This window comes from Hylobates moloch, unplaced genomic scaffold, assembly GCF_009828535.3.
Source record: "Hylobates moloch isolate HMO894 unplaced genomic scaffold, HMol_V3 SCAFFOLD_3, whole genome shotgun sequence".
NCBI lineage: Eukaryota > Metazoa > Chordata > Mammalia > Primates > Hylobatidae > Hylobates > Hylobates moloch.
In genome coordinates, this window is record NW_026652278.1 from 37,861,544 (window position 1) to 37,887,211 (window position 25,668).

Consider the following 25,668-nt stretch of genomic DNA (forward strand, 5'->3'; position numbering starts at 1 on the left):
GAGATGGAGTCTTGCTCTGTCGCCCAGGCTGGAGTGCAGCGGCACGATCTCAGCTCACTGCAAGCTCCGCGTCCGGGTTCACGCCATTCTCCTACCTCCTCCCAAGTAGCTGGGATTACAGGCACCCACCACCACGCCAGGCTAATTTGTATTTTTAGTAGAGACGGGGTTTCACCGCGTTAGCCAGGATGGTCTCGATCTCCTGACCTCGTGATCCGCCTGCCTCGGCCTCCCAAAATGCTGGGATTACAGGTGTGAGCCACTGCACCTGGCCCCAGCAGTTCCTTTTGATTTGCAGCAGTCTGATTTGCCTTTGTGTTTCTGGTCTCATGTCTGCCTGCTTTCTAGAATGCCAGCTCTGTGATGACAGGCACGGAATCTCCCTTGTTCTTGGTTGAATCTGCCCTCACTAACATGGCACTTGGCATATGTGAGTGCTCTGTACATAAGTGGCAGAAAACTGCTCTCTCTCTAGTTCCTAAGGCACAACAATCTCTGTTAAATCTGGATAAATTTATATATGATTGGATTTGCATAGCTAATGCCTGGAAAAGTTCTTCCTGTTTATTACAACTATTCCTCATTTTTCCTCTAGTGAACTGATGGTGGGGCGAGAGGGAGAGGAGACCTTTTAGTTTTTACTTTAAGCTTTTTGTACAGTTTTATTTTTTTTATAATGAGCATGTAATAAAGCAATAATAAATATTTCTGTAAATTGTTACATTTCAATAGACTTTCTGAAATTAATTCTAGAGCTTATTCTATTAGCAAAAGTCTCAATGAGGTAAGCATCTAGAAATTCTCTTGCTTTTGCTAAGTAGTGACATTTGCTTTATAAAGTAAGTCCAAATTATAAAAAACAGATCAACAAACAAAAAATTTCTATGAGGTAGATTTAGCAACATACTGAGCCTTCAGTAGGATACATAGCGATCAAGTCAGCAGGGCCTCCTGGTCCATGCCACGTCTAACCCCCCAAGACACAACATGCCATGGGCTCTTGAAAAATTTCCCATGACCTTCAGAAGCCTCCCTCTGGCATCTCAGAATCTTGCTCTTATTTATTTCTCAACACATGAAGTTTCCCTACTCATTTCTTTTCCTTCAAAATAGAAATGTCTTTAAAATGCTGGCTTATTCAAAAGAAACACGTTTATTATACAGAATTTAAATGATACAAGTTAAAAATGGAAGTCTCTCCTTAATCTAACCATCCTCTAGAGATGTACACTTTTTAACAATTTACTGTTTAATATCTATAGCAAATAGATATGTAATAGAAAATAGTGAATACATATTTATATAATTATATATGTGTATATGTATATATATAACCTAAATATGATGATACTAGACAAATTTTTTTATAATACTGCTTTGTTTTACTTAATACATCATGTGTCCTTGCTGCAAATGCCATGATTTCATTCCTTTTTATAGCTGAGTAGTATTCCATAGTGTGTGTACATAAATGTATATATATATGTGTACATGTATATATATGTGTGTACATGTATATATGTACACATATATATGTACACATATATATGTGTACATATATATGTGTACATATATATGTGTACATATATATGTGTACATATATATGTGTACATATATATGTGTACATATATATATGTGTACATATATATATATATGTATATATTTTCTTTGTCCACTTGTTGATTGATGGGCATTTGGACCAGTTCCATATTTTTGCAATTGTGAATTGTGTTGCTGTGAACATGTGTGTGCAAGTGTCTTTTTCATATAATGACTTATTTTCCTCTGGGTAGATATCCAGTAGTGGGATTGCTGGATTAAATAGTAGTTCTACTTTTAGTTCCTTAAGGAGTCTCTATACTGTTTTCCATAGTGGTTGTACTGGTTTACATTCCCACCAGCAGTGCAAAAGTGTTCCCTTTACACCACACTCATGCCAACCTCTATTATTTTTTGATTTTTAAATTATGGCCATTCTTGCAGGAGAGTAAGGTAGTGTCTCACTGTGGTTTTAATTTGCATTTCTCTGATAATTAGTGATGTTGAGCATTTTTTCATGTTTGTTGGACATTTGTATATCTTCTTTTAAGAATGGTCTAGCGAAATGAATGAATTGAAGCGAGAAGAGAAGTTTAGAGAAAAAAGAATAAAAAGAAACAAACAAAGCCTCCAAGAAATATGGGACTATGTGAAAAGACCAAATATATGTCTGACTGGTGTACCTGAAAGTGACGGGGAGAATGGAACCAAGTTGGAAAACACTCTGCAGGATATTATCCAGGAGAACTTCCCCAATCTAGCAAGGCAGGCCAACATTCAAATTCAGGAAATACAGAGAACACCACAAAGATACTCCTCGAGAAGAGCAACTCCAAGACACATAATTGTCAGATTCACCAAAGTTGAAATGAAGGAAAAAATGGTAAGGGCAGCCAGAGAGAAAGGTCGAGTTACCCACAAAGGGAAGCCCATCAGACTCACAGCTGATCTCTTGGCAGAAACTCTACAAGCCAGAAGAGAGTGGGGGCCAATATTCAACATTCTTAAAGAAAAGAATTTTCAACCCAAAATTTCATATCCAGCCAAGCTAATCTTCATAAGTGAAGGAGAAATAAAATCCTTTACAGACAAGCAAATGCTGAGAGATTTTGTCACCACCAGGCCTGCCCTACAAGAGCTCCCGAAGGAAGCACTAAACATGGAAAGGAACAACCGGTACCAGCCACTGCAAAAACATGCCAAATTGTAAAGACCATCAAGGCTAGGAAGAAACTGCATCAACTGACGAGCAAAATAACCAGCTAACATCATAATGACAGGATCAAATTCACACATAACAATATTAACTTTAAATGTAAATGGGCTAAATGCTCCAATTAAAAGACACAGACTGGCAAACTGGATAAAGAGTCAAGACCCATCAGTGTGCTGTATTCAGGAAACCCATCTCACGTGCAGAGACACACATAGGCTCAAAATAAAGGGATGGAGAAAGATCTACCAAGCAAATGGAAAACAAAAAAAGGCAGAGGTTGCAATCCTACTCTCTGATAAAACAGACTTTAAACCAACAAAGATCAAAAGAGACAAAGAAGGCCATTACATAATGGTAAAGGGATCAATTCAACAAGAAGAACTAACTATCCTAAATATATATGCAACCAATACAGGAGCACCCAGATTCATAAAGCCAGTCCTTAGTGACCTACAAAGAGACTTAGACTCCCACACAATAATAATGGGAGACTTTAACACCCCACTGTCAATATTGGACAGAGCAATGAGACAGAAAGTTAACAAGGATATCCAGGAATTGAATTCAGCTCTGCACCAAGCGGACCTAATAGACATCTACAGAACTCTCCACCCCAAATCAACAGAATATACATTCTTTTCAGAACCACACCACACCTATTCCAAAATTGACCACATAGTTGGAAGTAAAGCACTCCTCAACAAATGAAAAAGAACAGAAATTATAACAAACTGTCTCTCAGACCACAGTGCAATCAAACTAGACTCAGGATTAAGAAACTCACTCAAAACTGCTCAACTACATGGAAACTGAACAACCTGCTCCTGAATGACTACTGGGTACATAACGAAATGAAGGCAGAAATAAAGATGTTCTTTGAAACCAACGAGAACAAAGACACAACATACCAGAATCTCTGGGACACATTCAAAGCAGTGTGTAGAGGGAAATTTATAGCAATAAATGCCCACAAGAGAAAGCAGGAAAGATCTAAAATTGACACCCTAACATCACAATTAAAAGAACTAGAGAAGCAAGAGCAAACGCATTCAAAAGCTAGCAGAAGGCAAGAAATAGCTAAGATCAGAGCAGAACTGAAGGAAATAGAGACACAAAAAACCCTTCAAAAAAATCAATGAATCCAGGAGCTGGTTTTTTGAGAAGATCAACAAAATTGATAGACTGCTAGCAAGACTAATAAAGAAGAAAAGAGAGAAGAATCAAATAGACATAATAAAAAATGATAAAGGGGATATCACCACCGATCCCACAGAAATACAAACTACCATCAGAGAATACTATAAACACCTCTACGCAAATAAACTAGAAAATCTAGAAGAAATGGATAAATTCCTCGACACATACACCCTCCCAAGACTAAACCAGGAAGAAGTTGAATCTCTGAATAGACCAATAAAAGGCTGTGAAATTGAGGCAATAATTAATAGCTTACCAACCAAAAAAAGTCCAGGACCAGATGGATTCACAGCTGAATTCTACCAGAGGTACAAGGAGAAGCTGGTACCATTCCTTCTGAAATTATTCCAATCAATAGAAAAAGAGGGAATCCTCCCTAACTCATTTTATGAAGCCAGCATCATCCTGATACCAAAGCCTGGCAGAGAAACAACAAAAAAAGAGAATTTTAGACCAATATCCTTGATGAACATTGATGCAAAAATCCTCAATAAAACACTGGCAAACTGAATCCAGCAGCACATCAAAAAGCTTATCTACCATGATCAAGTGGGCTTCATCCCTGGGATGCAAGGTTGGTTCAACATATGAAAATCAATAAATGTAATCCAGCATATAAACAGAACCAAAGACAAAAACCACATGATTATCTCAATAGATGCAGAAAAGGCCTTTGACAAAATTCAACAGCCCTTCATGCTAAAAACTCTCAATAAATTAGGTATTGATAGGATGTATCTCAAAATAATAAGAGCTATCTATGACAAACCCACAGCCAGTATCATACGGAATGGACAAAAACTAGAAGCATTCCCTTTGAAAACTGGCATAAGACAGGGATGCCCTCTCTCACCACTCCTATTCAACATAGTGTTGGAAGTTCTGGCCAGGGCAATCAGGCAGGAGAAGGGAATAAAGGGCATTCAATTAGGAAAAGAGGAAGTCAAATTGTCCCTGTTTGCAGATGACATGATTGTATATCTAGAAAACCCCATCATCTCAGCCCAAAATCTCCTTAAGCTGATAAGCAACTTCAGCAAAGTCTCAGGATACAAAATCAATGTGCAAAAACCACAAGCATTCTTATACACCAATAACAGACAGAGAGCCAAATCATGAGTTAACTCCCATTCACAATTGCTTCAAAGAGAATGAAATACCTAGGAATCCAACTTACAAGGGATGTGAAGGACCTCTTCAAGGAGAACTACAAACCACTGCTCAATGAAATAAAAGAGGATACAAACAAATGGAAGAACATTCCATGCTCATGGGTAGGAAGAATCAATATCGTGAAAATGGCCATACTGCCCAAGGTAATTTATAGATTCAATGCCATCCCCATCAAGCTACCAATGACTTTCTTCACAGAATTGGAAAAAGTACTTCAAAGTTCATATGGAACCAAAAAAGAGCCCGCATTGCCAAGTCAATCCTAAGCTAAAAGAATAAAGCTGGAGGCATCACGCTAACTGACCTCAAACTATACTACAAGGTTACAGTAACCAAAACAGCATGGTACTGGTACCAAAACAGTGATCTAGACCAATGGAACAGAACAGAGCCCTCAGAAATAATACTACTTATCTACAACTGTCTGATCTTTGACAAACCTGACAAAAACAAGAAATGGGGAAAGGATTCCCTATTTAATAAATGGTGCTGGGAAAACTGGCTAGCCATATGTAGAAAACTGAAACTGGATCCCTTCCTTACACCTTATACAAAAATTAATTCAAGATGGATTAAAGACTTAAATGTTAGACCTAAAACCATAAAAACCCTAGAAGAAAACCTGGGCAATACCACTCAGGACATAGGCATGGACAAAGACTTCATGTCTAAAACACGAAAAGCAGTGGCAACAAAAGCCAAAATTGACAAATGGGATCTAATTAAACTAAAGAGCTTCTGCACAGCAAAAGAAACCACCATCAGAGTGAACAGGCAACTTACAGAATGGGAGAAAATTTTTGCAATCTACTCATCTGACAAAGGGCTAATATCCAGAATCTACAAAGAACTCAAACAAATTTACAAGAAAAAAACAACCCCATCAAAAAGTGGGCGAAGGACATGGACAGACACTTCTCAAAAGAAGACATTTTTGCAGCCAACAGATACATGAAAAAATGCTCATCATCACTGGCCATCAGAGAAATTCAAATCAAAATCACAATGAGATACCATCTCACACCAGTTAGAATGGCGATCATTAAAAAGTCAGGAAACAACAGGTGCTGGAGAGGATGTGGAAAAATAGGAACACTTTTACACTGTTGGTGGGACTGTAAACTAGTTCAACCATTGTGGAAGTCAGTGTGGCGATTCCTCAGGGATCTAGAACTAGAAATACCATTTGACCCAGGCATCCCATTACTGGGTATATACCCAAAGGATTATAAATCATGCTGCTATAAAGACACATGCACACGTATGTTTATTGCGGCACTATTCACAATAGCAAAGACTTGGAACCAACCCAAATGTCCATCAATGATAGACTGGATTAAGAAAATGTGGCACATATACACGATGGACTACTATGCAGCCATAAAAAAGGATGAGTTCATGTCCTTTGCAGGGACATGGATGAAGCTGGAAACCATCACTCTCAGCAAACTATCACAAGGACAAAAAACCAAACACTGCATGTTCTCACTCATAGGTGGGAAGTGAACAATGAGAACACTTGGACACAGGAAGGGGAACATCACACACCAGGGCCTGTCATGGGGTGGGGGTAGTGGGGAGGGATAGCATTAGGAGATATACCTAATGTAAATGACGAGTTAATGGGTGCAGCACACCAACATGGCGCATGTATACATATTTAACAAACCTGCATGTTGTGCACATGGACCCTAGAACTTAAAGTATAATTTAAAAAAAATTATGATCCAACCTAGATTAATGTATTGTTAAGTTTTGGGGGATGTTATTGGTGTTATTTTCTCTCCTTTGTTGAACCTGTGAATTTTATATATTTAGTACTTTTCAAAAAAAAAAGAAATAAAATAAAATTCATGGTCTGAAGCCACAATTACTTTTGCACCAACATAAATATAAATATACACACACATTTATGTATACATATGTAAACAAATATGTTTTTAATGTTCTTTAATTCCAGTTTCCTGTTGAACTTGTTTCTTCCCTTTCTTGTTTATATAAACAGCACAATGTGGTCTTTAAAAATAATTTCTAAATTACCTCATAAGTAATTCCCTACAGATGTTCCCTCTTTCTTGTTAGTGTTTCTAATTTGCCCACAACATTGGATTCTGTTTAACAACCAAGGCTACAGTGTAGCCAGACTGACTAAGGCAATGACAATTTTTAATACCGTATTTACAAACTAAGAATCAGATCATCAGTGCTGAATGCAACTGTGGCAAAAATTCTCTCCCCAACAAATTCTCTGTGGCTTGAGAACACCCAGGGTAACTAGTTGTGGAAATAATGGGAATGAAACTGGATTTCTGTGTTGCACATAGTTATGCTTCAAGAGGCAGAACTCGATAACAGGAACTCCCTGCAGGAAGGACAGCACAGAATGAAGACTGCTAGGATAAAGATCTAACCTTTTTAAGGGTGGTGCTGGAGTATGCCCACTTTTTGCTATTTACAGTGGTGTGCTGGAGCTGACTCTTTCTTATGTACTCACAAGAGCTGATTCTTAAAATTTCCAGATTTTTATGAGCCAGTTGATATGCTGATAGCTTGAAATAGGCTGTGGTAGAACTACTTACATCATGGAAACTGGTAAGTGCTACAAATCAGCTCCCCATTCCCTGAGAGTTGGTTGTCAGACATTTCCCAGACCATCACTGCTTGTCTGGCTCACAACAATCAATGAGGTAGATATTACTGTCCCCATTGTACAGATGAGGAAACAGACAAAAAAAAACTTTAGGTTTTAGGGATACATTACAGAGGGCATAAAACAAAACAAAACAAAACAAAACCAAAAACATCAAAAATCTGAAGCAGAAGGAAACGGCCAATGCAGAACTGAGGACAGGACAGTCCTGACCCTGAGGACTGTATGTAGAGGAGAAAGATCCTACATAGAGGGAGGCAATGCGATAGTCTCAGGAACTGCCAAACTGAGGTTCAGAAGGCTGGGAGAACAATCTCAATGAGGAACTAAGGGATCAAACAGAAAAGCCTCCAGGGGGAGTTCAAGACTCCTCCACCCTTTTCCAGCCCCTACCTCTCCCTGCTTTGGTTGGATGAATCACATTCAAAGGCAAGAAATTCCAGTCCCCTAAGGAGGAAAGATTTGCTCAAGCTTGAAGGCAGGAATTGGCCATGTTTCGCAGGAAGTGAAACTTTCTGAGAAGTTACAAACTCAAGACCCAAGGGTATGCTCGTTGACTTTAGATTTACATCCTCGCAGTGACTGGAATGAAAAAGGCCCTTGGCCAAGGTGGCACCCTCCTTCCTCTTCAAGGAGTTCAATCTAAGGCAAGGGCCCTGGCCCAGAAAAAGTCTAAGGTGAAGAGCCAGTGCCAGCTCAGCCACAGGGCATTCAAGTGAGGTTCAGTTTCTTCTGAATTTGGGTTTGCAGCCAACTAATAACCAAATATTACTCTGCCAGTCATTGTCTTGTCACGTATTTCCCTCAGGAACCTTGAGGGGAGGGGAGACCGTGGTTTGGACCATGGGTAAGTAAGTCTGGATCTATGGCATTACCTATTGTTTTCTCAGAGACCAAGAAAATGAAGAGCTCATACAGTTCATAAGAAGCCAGAAGTAGAATCAGATCTGATTACGACAGTGCCTATGTTCTCTTCATAGAGCTTTGTCTTGGGCCAGGCCAGGTGACCTTAGGAGAAACTCTCTTGCTGGGGTCCTGGAGGGGAGGAGCTGAACCTCCCTTCTCACATGCTGATCTGTTTTCTGAAAAGGGAGAAAGCATGAAGGCAGGCAAAAGCCTTGTTTCTTTGAATATCTTGAATGAATAAATGAGATAATATACTTATAGTGCTTAGTCAATAATTGGTATTTGACAGATGGTAGCTAATTTTTCAATATGCTACTAAACTATGATTATAATAATGCTCAGCCTCTGGGACCAAAATATGAAATTTGAAGACTGAGTCAATTAAGAGCCATCTCTTCTGCCTCTGCTCAAATATTTTATCTTATTCTGGAGTTATTAAGAAAATAAGGAATTTGGAGCTAGGATTCAAATAATCCTCCAGCTCTTCAAAACATAACGACAATGATGTTATCTTCAATATTTCTTTGGGATTTCCTGAGTTTCTACTTCCTAAATGTCTTTATAGAGGAAAACCCTCAGCTGTGTCATCTAACTGCTGCTCCTCCTCCTTCTGACATTTGAGAAGCCACCTATGGCAGACTCTAACAGGTACATACCCCATAGCTAGCCCCTTTCTTCCTCGCTTATGAAGTCCTGATTTTACCCAAGTAGAGGAAAGCAATATGCTCAAAAAGGACTCCTCGGGTGATAAACAATAATTAGTCTAAACTAACCATATTAATCCATTTCTCTTTATCACAGATTGGTTTAGAGTATATATTTCACCAAGTTCTGGCCAGCAGGATCTGAAAAGATGTCAGTCGGCACTTCTGCAAAATGTGTGTGCAAGAGATGTGTGCAAGGAAAACCTTGAACGTCTTTCCTGCTTTGGCTTTGCATGTGAAAGAAAATATGATGCTTGGATGTCTGACTCCAAAATGGCAGCATGGAAGCAAGCTGGCTTCATGCTCCCCAACCACAGACAACCAGAAACAAATGTACAGCACTGAGATTATCACCAGCAATATCCCAGAAATCAAATATGAAGATGAGACAGTTCCTGGGGCCACAAAGAAGTGAAAAAACTCCAAGCAGATGGGAAGATAATCAAACTTCCACATCCACGTCACCTCTCCCCCGATTCTGCCTGACACCAAGCTTGTGGAAAATTTCCCCCAAACTCACAATTTCTACACTGGAAAAAGTGAGATCAAGGTGGACAATCAGCTTCCCCACCATCCTGGGTTCCCTAGCAGGAAACCTGTCCTTGTCTTAACCCACAATAAGCATCGTGACATCCCAAAGGGAGATATCCCAGGGGACAGGCAGAGACAAGGAAGAGGCAGATTTAGCATCCCTCAGCCCTGGGAACTCTGCTCTGTCACTTGGCCAAAGGAGATGCCAAATCAGAATGGCTGTTCTGTGGCTCTAGGAGGTCTGTCCCACAAGGTCCCCTGGGCACAACCCCCTAGTCAGTTTTCCCACACTGCTGGGGCTAACCTCTTTGGGACCTCCCCCGTTCTGGAAAGGCAGTACTTCTATTGTTGACTAGAATGGAGATGAATCTGGGCTTAAGGTGCTGCCTAGAGCCAAAAAGGAGGCAGTTACCTAGTGATATGGTGCTTGGAGCAGTAACATACCTTAGCACAAAAAGACCACAAAGATAGTGGAAAAAACTGATCCCAAGTTCTGGCATAGTTGAGCTGAAGAACCAACCCCTAATCATCTACCTCAAAACATTATGTAAGAGAAAAATACATTCTATTATTTAAATCTTTTGTAGGCACATATTCTATAACTTGTAAACAAGACGTCCTATACCTCATCATTTCACAAACTTACCCCAAAATCCCCGTGGAGTGGTGGCAAGAAAATCCCATTGAAGGCACACTGGGAGTAAGGGCAGTAACTGGTGTTGAAGAGCTCCAGGACGCTTTGATGGCATTGTTGATAGTTTCCAATACCCTGGATTTCAAACTGCTGGAATGGAAGAGTCATCTCAAATCTCTTGGTGCAGGGGGTCTTGTAAAGGTCACTTACATTCACTACCTTCTTATATCCGGGATGAAAGCATGGGTCCCTGAGAATTTCGTTACTTGCAACCTGAATGGAAAAATCACTTGAAAGCATCATGTGTGAACGCTTTGGATACAAAAGGCACAGTCTGACTTAATCAATATGCAGGCACTGTACAACATCCCACCACATGGTATTGGCATCAATATGTCCTGCCCTGCCTTTTTCACCCTTAAGAATAAATATGAAAAATGGATTTGTGTAACAGGTACCAGAAGTGGTATCAGATATAAATGTATTTGGCTAGTCAAAGAACGCTGATGTAGTTAAAACTGGGCCCAGAAATGCCATTAGTTTGAAATGTCTCTGAGTGCTTAGTCCTAATCATCTAGGTCAGGAGCAGATTCACAAGGACACTCTCAAGGTTGTCAAAAATTTGGGCCTGGGGGTAGTTCTCCAGGAGCCTACATAATGACAGTGATGTCATTATGGACCAACCCTCCCTCCAAGGAGAGAATCAGAAGCTCCCAGATACTTTTAGATCATTCAAGCCAATAATATCGAAATAATTTTTTTCTTTTTATTATTTTTAAAAAATTCTTTATTTTTAAATTTTTTTTTCTTCTTCAAGCATTCTCCTATCCAAGAAAAATAATTTTTTTTTTTTTTTGAGATGGAGTCTTGCTCTGTCGCCCAGGCTGGAGTGCAATGGCGTAATCTCAGCTCACTGCAACCTCAGCCTCCCAGGTTCAAGCAATTCTCCTGCCTCGGACTCCTTAGTAGCTGGGATTACAGGTGTGTGCCACCACGCCCAGCTAATTTTTTGTATTTTTAGTAGAGACAGGGTGTCGCCATGTTGGTCAGGCTGGTCTTGAACTCCGGACCTCAAGTGATCCACCTGCCTCGGCCTCGCAAAGTGCTGGGATTACAGGCATGAGCCACCACGCCTGGCCCAATAAAAATAATTTCTAACCCACAACCTACTAGGGAAGAAAGGAGGCTGCTGTGGATATGAAGCTTAGTGGAGCTTTGAGGCTCAGTGGATGTCTCTCAGTGCCCCTACTCCCAGGACCATCTTATTGATAGTGGTTTGGAAAACCAGAGAGAATGCTTTGGAGGAGAGCAGAGAACTGGTTATCCTTTCAGTGGAGACAGGGAACAGCTGGATGTGACATCCTGGCTTTGTGTTTACTTGTCACGGTGTGCCTGGTACTCACATGATGTTGAGTAGGTTTAACTTTTGTTTTCTTTTTCTTTTTCTTTTTTTTTTTTTTTTGAGACGGAGTCTCACTCTGTGGCCCGGGCTGGAGTACAGTGGCATGAACTTGGCTCACTGCAACCTCCGCCTCCCAGTTCAAGTGATTCTTCTGCCTCAGCCTCCCAAGGAGCTGGGATTACAGGCATGTGCCACCATGCCCAGCTATTTTTTTTTTTTTTTTTTGTATTTTTAGTAGAGATGGGGTTTCACCATGTTGGCCAGGCTGGTCTCCAACTCCTGACCTCAAGTGATCCACCCGCCTCGGCCTTCCAAAGTGTGTTTAACTTTTCTTGTCTTCAAAATGCAGAAAGCATTTGGGGACAAGATGACAAGATTTGAAGTGTCAATTGATACATTTTGTGGTTTTCCTGAAGTGTTTTTTTTTTCCTTCTCCTCTCCAGGTCATTTCTAACAACTCTGTTTTTTTGTAGTTTGTAGGAAAGGGAGCTTTAAAAAGTGGTCTAAAAGAGCTTATAAATTGCAATTCCCCCTCCAACAAACAATATTCTACGACATAATTTTCATTATCAACCCCATGAGGGTAAGAAATTATTTCCTGAGAGAAGATCTCAGTTGTGTCCAGGGAGATAACGCAGTAAACAAACATGGGAGGGGATGTCTGATTAAAACAATTTATAGGGGTCGACCAGATGTAGTTCAAGATCCTGCCTAAAAAGGTTTGGAAAGTACAATAATCAAGTTCAGACAAACTACTGAATTTGAAAGAGAAAACAACAGGATGTGGGGGCTGGAGGTGCAGATGTGAGGAGGGCAGGTCTGGATTGAGTTATACTTGCCTGAATGTCCTTGGCCAGTTTCTGCCAGAGTGCCTGATCCTTCCCATAGCACAAGAAGCTATGTGTGTAGACATTGTAGTCCTTGCCATAGAGGCGAAATTGCAGAGCATTATCTGGGGACTCGATAGTCTGGTTTTGGGGTACAAAAGTGATTTGTGTAGAGGCTCCCCCAAGGTCCAAAGCTCCAAAGGTTTCCTGATTATTGGTTTCATATGGGACTATGCTGAACCACCTTGTTTTCTGAAAGACAGTACAGTTACCAGTGCTAGAAGTCTCTGGACACCCTGCTTTTCATACTATCTATTGGAGTCAGAGATTTCCTAAGGCAAAGAAACAGGGGCATAAAGGTGAGGCAAAGCTCACTAGAGGCTCCTGATCCACAACAGATTATCAGCAAGAAAAGAGGGGCTTCAAAGACATAGCTCAGACTGCCGGACATAGAAGCAGTGTAACTAGTGTTTACAAACAAGAGGTCTGAGGCTAGACACATTCAAGTTCAAATTCTCACTCAGTCGCTTGTTAGCTGTACAGCCATGGGCAGAATAATTACCCTCTCTAGGTATCGATATGGGGCTCTAAAATGGGGATGATGTAGTACCTCATACTGTTGTTCTAAGGATGAAATCAGAGAAGACATGAAAAGTGCTGAGCGCAGCATGAGACACATAGCAGAAGGCAAATCTTAGCTATTCTAATTTTTAATGACAAATTTTTAATTTCCTTTATGCTTCCCTAAGGTAAAGACATGTCCTCCTTATTCTCCCAATAGTAGAAGGTCTTGTAAGATAATTATACCTCTAGTGATCCTTACAAATGTGAGAGTAAATTCATTCATCCACCCATCCATCCATCCACCTATCATTCATTCATTCATTCTGGCTAGCGACTCAAGTACTGCCTGAGATAGCAATGGCATTGGCCTCCAGAGAGCCAGCTCTATGGATGCTGTGAGATATTCACCTGACTGAATTTGCCCAGCAGATAGTTGATAGTAATCCAGCCATAGGCACCTTCTTCTTGGCCAGTAATGATCCTGGCACCCTGGAAGTCAAAGGGGTAGTTGCTGAGGCTCCTCTCCACCACATCCAGAACCTTGTCTGCCAACTCTTCACTTTCCATCCTGTACAAAGGAAGAGCTAAGGTTATCATTTTTGTTTTAATAATTACATTACCCATTTCAGCTACAGCATCCACACAGTGCTACTAAGAAGTGAACCATAATACCCTGGAATAAATGAAGAGATGGGGATCTTCGCACATAGCTGTCCAAGGAACCCTTTTTTTTGATGAGGCAGAATTAATCTTTTGTTCATCTCTCTCCAAATCCACATCCTTCCAATCCTTTCATAGGTTGGTTTTCCTTAAAATACCATTTTTGTTCTGAAGTTCTCTGGCTCAAAAAGTTATCAAAGGCTCTTAAAATTACCGTGGTCATGATAGCTGGGTATGGTTTGATGACCATACCTGAAGCTGATGTGTGCTATATTAACCACTGTGGGTGGCTCCTAGCTGGTTACATGGCCAGACTCTGCTCCAGGTTTTTAATTAGGGTTCTAGTAGAAACCAGGTGTCAAATGACCTGGAATAGACATCCAATCTCCTCTGCTGCCAGACTGGGAAAAATCTTCCTCATATTACAGCTCAGTTCTTGGGTCTGTTTGAGACCTTGAGACCTAAAGAAGGAATCTTCCAGGGTTGTCTTAATGAAGACAGGATGCAATTGCTTCCAAGATCTAGGCTACGCAACACTGGGAGTCTCTGAGCAAGAGGATGCTACCTTCCAGCTGGCATTAGGCCCCTGTCATCTCTCATCTAAATGGCTTCCACACCTACTAACTGCCCTCCTTTTATCCCCAGCTTTTCTCCTCTCCAATCCATCTTCTCTACCAGTGTCACCAGTTGTGTAGCATCCTTTAATGCCTTCCTACTATCTCTAAGATAAACTCCAAACTTCCTAGCATGGCCTATAGGGCACTTTGTGACCTGGACCCTTCCTTTTCAGAATCCCACTCAGAATCCTGGCTCCACCACTTCCCAGGTGTGTGACCCTGGGTGAGTTACTTAACATTTGTAAGCCACAGCTTCCTTACCTTGTTAATAATAGTTAATTTCATAGAGTTGTTATGACGGTTCAATTAAGTGCTTAGCGCAGTGCTAAGAACATAGGAAGGGCTCAATAAATATGAGCTGCTACTATTATTATCATTACTATTTTACACTACTCACCTATCTTCTATCTATGCAGAACTACTTACAGTCCTCTGAATATGCCTCTCACACTTCCCTACCTTTGCACATCCGGTAGAACACAAGCTCCACCGGATGTGCACTGTTGTATCCTCAGTACTTAGAACTGTGCCTGACATATAATAGGTGCTGAATAAACATCAGTTACTGAATGCATGCTCTCTGCTCTACTGATAAAGCCGTTCCCTGATCCTCCAACTCATTCTTCACGATTCAGTTCAGGCGTCCCTTCCTCTAAGTCTTCCTGACCTCCTCTCACCCCGGGCAGGGCCAAATGTGCTCCCATAGCAGCTCTGAGCACTCCTCTATTAAAACACTGATCACCCTGCATTGAAACTGATTTCCTTGAGGGTTGAGTTTTCATATTCTGGATAGAGCAGGCACTACATGCTAAATGAATGAACAAGTGAACAAATAATTCACACAGGTATCAAGTGATATAAAGATGTGCTAGTTGTGAATATTTATGACCTGGGATGTTTATGAGTCTCCTCTTATCCTCTGCCTCCCAGATATTGAATACTTAAATCTGTAGCTCCAAACCGCAGAGTATACGGACCCAGTCTTTCTCTCCCTGTGCGCCTTCCCCCTTGAATTCCCCATAGGGAGATGCACAAGGGGGCCTTTTTTTTTTAACATACATAAAATCCTACCCCTATATCTACTAAGAGTTTGAACATTTTATTCACTTACTGAAATATCCTTTCTTAGGTATGGACTTGGGTGTGTAGAACTTGGGGTATTAGGGAATGTGGCCCTCTCCCATAACTTCAGAAGCTCTTTCACTGCCAAGCCTAACTCCCAGATACTCTTGGTCCCTACATGCTGCTATACCTGAGCAACCGCATGCCTGCCGTGGCTCCCAGGTAAACGGGTGTCTCTTGGTGCTGGGACCTTGGAATCACTTCCCTAGCTCTTTCCATGCAATCAGTCAGGTAAATGCCTATTTCATTTACTTTCTGAACATATTTTGAGATTCCAGGACCTAGGAAAAGATGTAGAAGATAACAATCTTTTAAAAAAAATTATAAAACATACCTTGACAATAGTAGATCAAAATATGGTGTTTTGAAAAAAATACAAGAAAACAATTTCCTGATGTACTATACATTAGGTTATTGTACTTAGAGGGTAATTCACTGGACCTAGCCTTGAGAGGATTTAATTTCCAAACTTTAAGTTGGGTCTGTCCAGTGTTCAATAATTGTGCCACTGGATGGCGCAATTTCATATTCAATTGTATAACATTCTCAGACTTTAATGGGGATCTTATAGCTAGCTACTCTGTTAGCTGCTTTTTGATATTTCCTCCACAACATTGTAATTAATGACACTAGCTCCTAAAAGACCTAAAGATGACACTTAGAATAAAAATTAAGCAGCAGACAAATTGGCTTTTACTGAAAAGATGGAAGCTGCCACTAACTAGCTATCTGATCCTGGCCAGCACCTTAAAGTTTCTGAGGTGGAGTTGCTTCCTGTTACAAGAAAGAGGAACAGAATCTATGTCTCCTCAGTGACTTTTCCACTCTGATATCCTGCCTCCCTAGCAAAACTGTTTTTCCAGTTTTAGAGCAAAACTGACTGTTGCTATGGAGGATTAGAGCCAAGATTCCTTAAGCTTTTTGAAGTTACAACAACACTTTCATCTCACATTAAGATAAATATCTACACTATCAGTGCTTCATAGCAGAGTCATTGCTTTAAGGATAATTATTCGAATACATTATCCAGATCATTCACAGATTTTCAAACAGCCTAATAACCATGAGAAAATCAGCTCTAAGTTACCAGCAAATTGTTTCAATTGAGAAAATTTGATGTTAAATATTTGATTAACTAGAGAACTCTCTCTTTTGAGAGAGAAAAATCCTTCATTGTTAGGCCAAATGCTCATGGTATAAGTCTCAGAAGAAGGACATCTGTTAGATTTTTTTTTTTGAAACAGAGTCTTGCTCTGTCGCCCAGGCTAGAGTGCAGTGGTGCGATCTCAGCTCACTGCAACCTCCGCCTCCCAGGTTCAAGTGATTCTCCTGCCTCAGCCTCCCTAGTAGCTGGGACTACAGGTGTGCACCACCATGCCCAGCTAATTTTTTTGTATTTTTAGTAGATACAGGGTTTCACCATGTTAGCCAGGATGGTCTCCATCTCCTGACCTTGTGATCCACCCACCTCAGCCTCCCAAAGTGCTGGGATTACAGGCATGAGCCACCATGCCCGGCCATTAAAATAACTTTTAAAAATGGAAGGCAGTGGGTTAAATAAAAGCCAATAAAATGAGGGATTTGGGCTTTAAGAAAGGCCAGAAGTACTGTCTCCGATGGGGCCAAAGTCTCAGTATTGATGGGGCTACTGGGTAGAATGACTTGCTCTCTTGGAAATATCTCCTCTCTACTACTTTATTGACAACCTATGAAAATTAGTGGATTCCACAGGCTATCAAACTGAAAATCAATTATCTTCTAGGATCTAGGCTATTGGTCTGACTAAAAATAAACAGTGGGTTCCCAGCTCAAAAGGCTAAGAGAGATAAAAGTCAGAGAGATTGTGGTACAGTGGTGCATGGTAGGGTACTGGGTAAAGGGAGTGAAAGCTAAATGTCAACCACTCTAACTTATATTATGACCTTAAAAGAAAAAAATTATTGATATATAATGCAGCAGCTCAGAGTAGCAGGAAGCCTAGAATGTAATTAGGAGACCTAGATTCTTGTCTCTATTCTGTTGCTACTTTCAAGGCACTAATCCTCCAGGTTTTTGTTTCCTTCTCTGTGAAACAAAATTTAAATGATCTGTAAGTTCCTTTTCCCAGCCCCAAGAACCTATAATTTGGTCTTTCCTGCCTACACAGAAGCTGAAAGCTTTGAAAAATGTCTTCTAAGCTGTAGGTCAGGGTACAAAGATTAAAATGAGAGCAATAAATCTCTGAACCAGCCAGATCAGCATCACCTAGGAACTTCTTAGAAATAGAAATTCTCAGGCTTCATTCCAGACCTGCTGACTCAGAAACTCTAGGGGATGGGGCCCATCATCTGTGTTTTTAACAAGCTCATGCAGTTTCAAGTTTGAGAAGCACTGGCTAAGATGTAGCCTTGAAGTCAGGCAGAACTTGGTTTGAACCGCAGCTCCATCACTTACTAGCTTGAGTAACAAACAGGTGGTATAACCTCTCTCAACCTTAGTGCCTTCATTTTTAAAAAATTAGTATAATAATACATACCTCAAAGGGAGATTATGAGGGTATACTGAAGTAACACATGTTCGATACTAAGTACATAGCATGCAGAAGTGTTCTGTTGATGGGAGCTACTATCAATTATATTTATGTGTGTTTATTCTTAGGGTTTGATCATTAAGGACTGATTTCAATATGATTTCTGTAATGATAACATAACAACAGCAGCTGCACTGTGTTCTTCACTTGGCTTCCTATGCGTGGGGCTCCTTTTTCTCTTGTGTTCTACTGGTCATACACCTCTCATGTTCTCATGCCCCATTGTTGGCCTCCCCTTCCCTTGGTCTTCATCTTACCTTTAACCCTGCATTCTTCTACTTGATGCACCACCCCTGTGTCATTCTCCTTTTCTGCTGGCCACTTATAGATGTATAAACTTGTGTGAGAAGAACCTGCATCCAGCACAATCCCATACTGAAAGCAAAACAGACCAAAAACTTATCAGTATCACATCCCTCATCTCCATATTAGGCTTGTGAGAGAAAGGACTGGAATTTTCAAAAACATGAGGAGAAAGTATTTGAGAGGAACATTGAGGGGATGGCACTGGAGTCACTCCAATCACAAGATCTACCAGGACAACAACCCTGCTAGAATGGGGCTCTCCATGCTGGTTGCATGTTAGAAATATTCAGACCTTATGCAGAACAGGGCCCAAGAAGCAGTATTGTTTAGAAGCTTCTTAGGTGATTCTAATGTGCAGCCAAGATTCAGAACCACATGCTGAAGTAGCTGAGACACTATGGAAGGAATAGAAAGCCATTAATCTATAGTCCCCAAACTTGTCTACACATTGGAATCATACGGGAATCACCTGGAAAGCTTCAACGGCTACTGATGCTTGTGTCCTAGACCCAGGTATTGTGATCTAATTGATCTGGTATGTGTCCTGGGCTTTGGAATTTTTATAAGCTCCCACATGATTCTAATGTGCAGATAAGTTTGGGAACCACTGAGTTACTCCATTGAGTGCCAGTAAGACATAATAAATATCTTCATCTAATTTTAGTTCAATAAATGCAGAGTTTGTTTTAAGGAGAGGTATAAAAAACACTAAATACACTCACTTTTAAATTATGAATATAACTATAAAATTGTATTTAATATATTTTACAATATATTTACTTAAACTTCATGTTTTTGGCTTTACGAGTAGGGGGAGATGAAAAGAAGAAAAACAGGAGGAAAGAAAGTCAGCAGAGGAGAAGAAGGATAGATGACAGCAGGAGAAAGAAATAGAAACAGAAACTATACACAGAAACATAGAAGCAAGCGCTGGGCAATAATTTTCAAATTGGTGCCCCCTTTTAAGGACATTAAATGAGGGGTAGCTAAAGTGTGCAAATATTAGGCATACACCTCAATAAATTTTTGCATATGTGCACATCCATATAACCACCACCCAGATCAAGATACAGAACACATTCTAGCCCTCATAAGCCTTCCCAGTGCCCCTCTCAGTCAGTTACCACTGTCTTAACTTCTACCACCATGTATGAGTTCTGCCTGTTTTTGAACTGCAATGCATGAACTCACATAGTATGCCTCCTTTATGTCTAACTTCTTTCACTTTACACTATGTAAGATGAACTCAAACTGTGTGTATCAGTAGTTCATCTTTTTCCATCACTGCAGAGTATTTCATTATATGGATATACTATATTTTTATCCATTCAACTGTTGATGGACATTTGGGTTATTTCCAGTTTGGGGCTACTGGAAATATAGCTGCCAGAAACATTCATGTGCATTTCATTTTGTTGAAATAAGCTCTCATTTCTTTGAGGGTATTTACCAAGGAGTAAACTGCTCAATGCCCATTTTGATCAACTGATAGTCATCTTTGGTTATATCTCTGGGCTTACTCAGGATTAAAAAATGCCATGATTGATTAATGACATCTGACATGAACTTGGGAGAAGAGCATGATGGCACATGTGCTTTTAAATCTTCCTTAGAGAAGAAACATAGAGGGAAGTAAATGGGGAAGCAAAAGGAAGAGAAGCAGGAGACGCTTCTGAAATGTGAGCCAACTATTCTTCTCACATGGCTGCTTATTTAAGCTGCAGACCTCAAAGTATGGTCTGCCACTTTAAAAATGCTTAATTTAGCTGTGTGTGTGGGGGTGTGTGTGTGTTGTGTGTGTGTGTGTGTGTGAATCTCCCTACATATATAAGCTAGGTTGCATGAACAGAAGCAGTGGTCTGGAAAGAGGAACAGTAGAAATGACCTTGTTTGGTTCATGGAGACACCAATGTAGGGGCCCCAGTGACGACCTGAAAATGTAGGTGGCAATGGGTATATATATCATCTGCTATGAATCTAAGAGACTCCAGGGAGAAAAGAAGACAAGAAATAGGATTTAAGAGACCTCTCTGAACCACTAGGAAAAGCTAAAAGTAGAGCTTATTGAGTGTCAAACTCTACTGCATTTCACTAGACCAGGGAGTATCACCGTGCAGACCTTGTGAGGACTCTTGACCTGCCATAACCTCCACAGTGTTCTCTTCCTAGTTACACACAGTGGGGATTCCCTCCAGTAATTAGCATTATGCCTTTAGAAAGAAAAGGGCCTGTATGCTGGCTTTGGGCACAGCAAGGAAGCAAGCAGGACAGACTCCTCTGCAGCTAGACTTGCAGTGAAAGGAATCCAAGAAATGGCTTAGGCGGTGGCCACTGTGGGCAGAGAGGAACACTGACTAAGGTCTGGGGCCACTGGACCCTTGAGAAACCTCCCAGAGTGGAGAAAGAGGCTTAGGAATTACATGGCAGAAAATTCTGTTGTTCCCTAACAGGGCCCCTGATTTCTTCCTCCCAGAAAATGTTCCAACCACAGCAGCATATGACAAAAACTGGCGAGGTAGAAGCAGCAAGCAGCCTTTATCTGGGATCAGGACATTTTATTCTAACATTGTTGATATGAAAGTCATTCTTCCCACAGAGCCAAAGAACCAGGCTTGCTTCTGTCAGCTTGTTTTCTCTAAGGCCTTACTTACACAATGAGGTAGTTGAGAAACAAAAGTTTTTACTACGTTTCATTTGACAAGTGTTTGAGAAGGGGGTAAAGCATATTTTAACAGAGAAACTGAAGACATTTCATCTTGTGTACACAGTACACTAGCATGCTAACCTGTGCAACTGTGCCAAACATTTTGTCTTCTAAAATGGCTTGCAGAATAAAAAACTAGCATTGTTTGCTGCTTGAGAGACAGATAAAGCTTGACTGAAAGTTCAATTTGAGCATTTGGGGAGTTTGCCTTTCTTTGTTACAACATCCATCAGAGCCCAGGTAGCCACAACGTTTTGTTCTCTTTCCACCACACCAGCATTTTCCAATGCATGTTCCAGAGAGTACGAGGCCTACAAGGGCTTCAGTAAATAAAGCTTCCCAGAAGTCTGGAGAACGTTCATGTTCTCTCTGCCTGCTGGGCTCACAAGCCCATTAGCTAGTGAATGCCTCAAAGTCTGGCAGTAGAGAAACCCAACATTTCTCTGTAGCTCATATTTAAATATTTCCAAAAGTCCCTATGAGCATATCCTTTAAAGAAAACAGAAAGATTTGGGTGGTAAGGAAGAGATCTGACACTCCCTCGGGATTATTTCAATATTATTTTCTATTTTAAGAGTACTAAAAGTTTCTTAAATATCACTTATAAAATGAAGTAAAAAAAGATGTTTAAGATTCTACCAATTAGATATCACTTTTATTTTTATTTATTTCCCTCCAAGTCTTTTTTGAATGCATAGTATTACCCAAAGAAATCAGAGAATTAGAAAAAAGAACTATTCTAAAATTCATACAGAACCAAAAAAGAGCCCAAATAGCCAAGGCAATCCTAAGCAAAAAGGATAAAGCCAGAGGCATCACATAACCTAACTTTAAACCACAAAGCTATGATAACTAAAACAGCATGGTACTGGTACAGAAATAGACACATAGATCAATGGAACAGAATACAGACCCTGAAATAAAGCCATACACTTAACAACCAACTGATCTTTGACAAAGCTGACAAAAATAAACAATGGGAAAAGGATTCCCTATTTAATAAATGGTGGTGGGAAAACTGGCTAACCATATGAACAAGTATGAAACTACACCCCTACCTCTCACCATATACAAAAATTAACTCAAGGTGGAATAAACACATAACTGTAAGACCCTCAAACTATAAAAGTCATAAAAGAAAACCTAGGAAATACCCTTCCAGACACTGGCCTCAGGAAAGAATTTATGACTAAGTCCTCAAAAGCAAATGCAGTGAAAACAAAAAGTGACAACTGGGACCTAATTAAACTAAAGAGCTTCTGCACAGGAAAAGAAACCAGTGACAGAGTAAACACACAACCTACAGAATGGGAGAAAATATTTTCCAACTGTGTATCCACAAAGGACTAATATTCAGAATCTATAAGGAACTCAAACAACTCAACAAGAAAAAAATAAATAACCCCATTAAAAAGTGGGTCAAAGACATAAATAGACACTTCTCAAGAGAAGACATACAAGTGGCCAATACACTTTTGAAAAAATGCTCATCATCACTGGTCATCAGAGAGATGAATGTTAAAACCACAATGAGATACCATCTTATACCAGTCAGAATGGCTATTAAGAAGTCAGAAAACAATAGATGCTGCAAGATTGTGCATACAAGAGAATGCTTACACACTGTTGGTGGGAATGCAAATTTATTCAGCTCTGTGAAAAGAAGGTTAGAGATTTCTCAAAGAACTAAAAATAGAATTGCCATTTGACCCAGCAATCCCATTACTAGGTATATACTCAAAGGAAAACAAATTATTCTACCAAAAAGACACTTGCACTTGTATATTTATCACAGCACTATTCATAATAGCAAAGACATAGAATCAACCCAGGTGTCCATCAATGATGAACTGTATAATGAAAATGTGGTGCATATGCACCATGGAATACTATGCAGCCATAAAAAAGAATGAAATCATGTCCTTTGCAGCAACATGAATGCAGCTGGAGGCCATTACCCTAAGCAAATTAACACAGGAACAGAAAACCAAATACTGCATATTCTTATAAGTGGAAGCTAAACGTTGGGTACACATGAACACAAAGACAGGAACAATAAACACTAGGGATTCCAAAAGAGGGGAAGTGGAGAGGAGGTCAAAAGTTGAAAAACTACCTATTAGGTTCTATGTTCACTACTTGGGTGACAGGATCATTAGAAGCCCAAACCTCAGCATCATGCAATATACCCATGAAACAAATCTGCACATGTGCCCCATGAGTCTAAAAATAAATTTTTAAATTTTTAAAAATAGTATATTATTTTTATATAGTTGTAATTTTACTGTGTATACAATTTTGTTCTAAGCTGGCTTTTGATTATGCACATAATGAAGATCGGTTATGATCTTCATGAGCTAGGTTGCATGAATAGAAGTGGTGGTCCAGAAAGAGGAACAGTAGAAGTGACCTTGCTTGGTTCACGGAAACACCAATGCAGGGGCCTTGGTGAAGACCTGGAAATGTAGGCGCAACAGACCCTAAGCTCACTGAGACTGGAGGCCACATAGAGGTGGGGCGGATCTCTCCTTAGGATGGAAACAATTCTACCTACACAAATGTCATAGTACCAGGCTTCTGGGTAAGTCTATTTAGAAGCAGAAAGTAAGAGAAACTAGAGCATCAGACAGCCTGCTTCCTGGCTCCACAGAAGTAGAATATTTCACCCTCTTCTCCTTCAGAAAACACCTCTGGTGGAACTGGCCTGCTTGCAGTTGCCCACAGGTCTCATGGTTTCTGCTCCAGGGCCTTTACCCAGGAAGCCATTCACTTGACATCTCAGCCTTCTCTGACCTCCTGAGTTTAGATCCTACCCTCCTGATTAGAATGCCTGTATTTTCCCGCTAAAGACAGTACCGGCCACATGATGTAATTACATATTTATGCAGCTATTTAATATCTATCTTTATTATTAGATTGTAAGCTACATGAGGGCAGGTCTACTTTGTTTACCACAGTATATACAGCATCCACAATGGTATATCCTACTATACATTAGGCACAGAGAAAGAATGCAACAGATCATTATTGAATCAAATGGATAAATGAGGGTGTTGGAACTGGATGGTTCCTAAATTCCTTCCAGCCCTAAAAGAGGTTAATATTCATTGTCTAATATAAAGTAGTACCATTGGAGCTGTCCTACACCTTCCCCAAAAAGTCCATAAGACAGATGCTATGGTTTGACTGTTTTCCCCTCCAAAACTCATGTGTTGAAAACTTCATCACTAATGCATCAGCATCAGGAGGTGAGCCCTAGTGGGAGGTATTTAGGTATTCAAGTGCTCTGCCCTCTTAAATGGATTAATGCCACAATTAAATGGGGTTTGGGGAGTGAGTTTGCCATCTCCTTCTCTTTTGCCATGTCAGGAACAGCATTCCTCCCTCCAGAGGATACAGAGTTCAAGGCATCATCTTGGAAGCAGAGACCAGGCCCTTACCAGACACCAAGCCTGCCAGCACCTTGATCTTGGGCTTCTTGGCCTCCAGAACTGTGAGAAAATTAATTTCTGTTCTTTATATTAATAAATTACCAAGTTTGTTGCATTCTGTTACAGCCACACAAAACAGACTAAGACATCTGGTAACACAGGCAAATATGATCATTAACTTTTCATGGTCCCTTCAGACACAGTGTGTCTTCAAAAACTTTCTTAAAAGTTCCTGTAGCTTTAATGGTAACTTCAGCAGCCTCATCAGTCTGTCTCAGTGAGCTTGGGTTTATAAACAAAGCCTATAATTTTGAGTAAGACTCTAGTACTCTATAAACAAACCAGATTAGCTACAGAGATGCTAGCAGGGCCTATAAACATTTAGAGACCATTTTCTTCCTTTCCTTTTTCTTTAATTAGAGTTACTAGATCTTTAATACAAACCACAGTTCTGTTATTGTCTTATTTTTTAATTGCTGTAAAACACACATAACATAAAAGTTACCATTGTAACCATTTTTAAGTGCAGTTTTGTGGTATTAAGGATATTCACATTGTTGTGCAACCACCATCTATCTGCAGATGTTTTTTAAAACACACATTAAAATCCAATAGAGTAAAAATAATACAGATATTTTCCAAATCAGAGCAAATATTTGGAAATCAGAGGTTGGAAATCAGAGCAAATATTTCCAAAGTCTCCATAAAAAAGATAAAATCACAAATGCTTATCTAAGAACAGGACTTTCGTTCATTTTGAAAAAGCAGATGCATGAGGAAAGGTCATTATCCTTTAACAGAAGCTGGAAATCCTGCAGAGTACTGTTTCAGTGACCATAATACACTAATAGCTAAGGGCCTTCCATAGGCCATATCTTCATTAAAGCAGGTAGTCTCCACTGAGGACCTCTGATGT

The 25,668-nt window shown here is 40.1% G+C and overlaps 1 protein-coding gene across 6 annotated transcripts in view; it reads right to left on the reverse strand.

Moving 5' to 3' along the window:
- The window catches only part of ENTPD1 (ectonucleoside triphosphate diphosphohydrolase 1), a 115,573-nt gene that overhangs the window by 19,151 nt on the left and 70,754 nt on the right, over positions 1-25,668 (reverse strand). For 4 of the 6 annotated variants that reach the window (XM_058436161.1, XM_058436162.1, XM_032135762.2 and 1 more), the window contains 5 exons: positions 18,569-18,686; positions 15,873-16,023; positions 13,752-13,911; positions 12,792-13,031; positions 10,563-10,823 (listed from right to left, as the gene is read on the reverse strand). In XM_058436161.1, coding sequence (XP_058292144.1) covers positions 10,563-10,823; positions 12,792-13,031; positions 13,752-13,911; positions 15,873-16,023; positions 18,569-18,686 — 930 coding nt within the window. Of the gene's footprint in view, positions 1-8,650; positions 8,858-10,562; positions 10,824-12,791; positions 13,032-13,751; positions 13,912-15,872; positions 16,024-18,568; positions 18,687-25,668 lie in introns of those variants that run through there. The other 2 variants (XR_009212745.1, XM_058436163.1) reach the window with 2 other exon arrangements.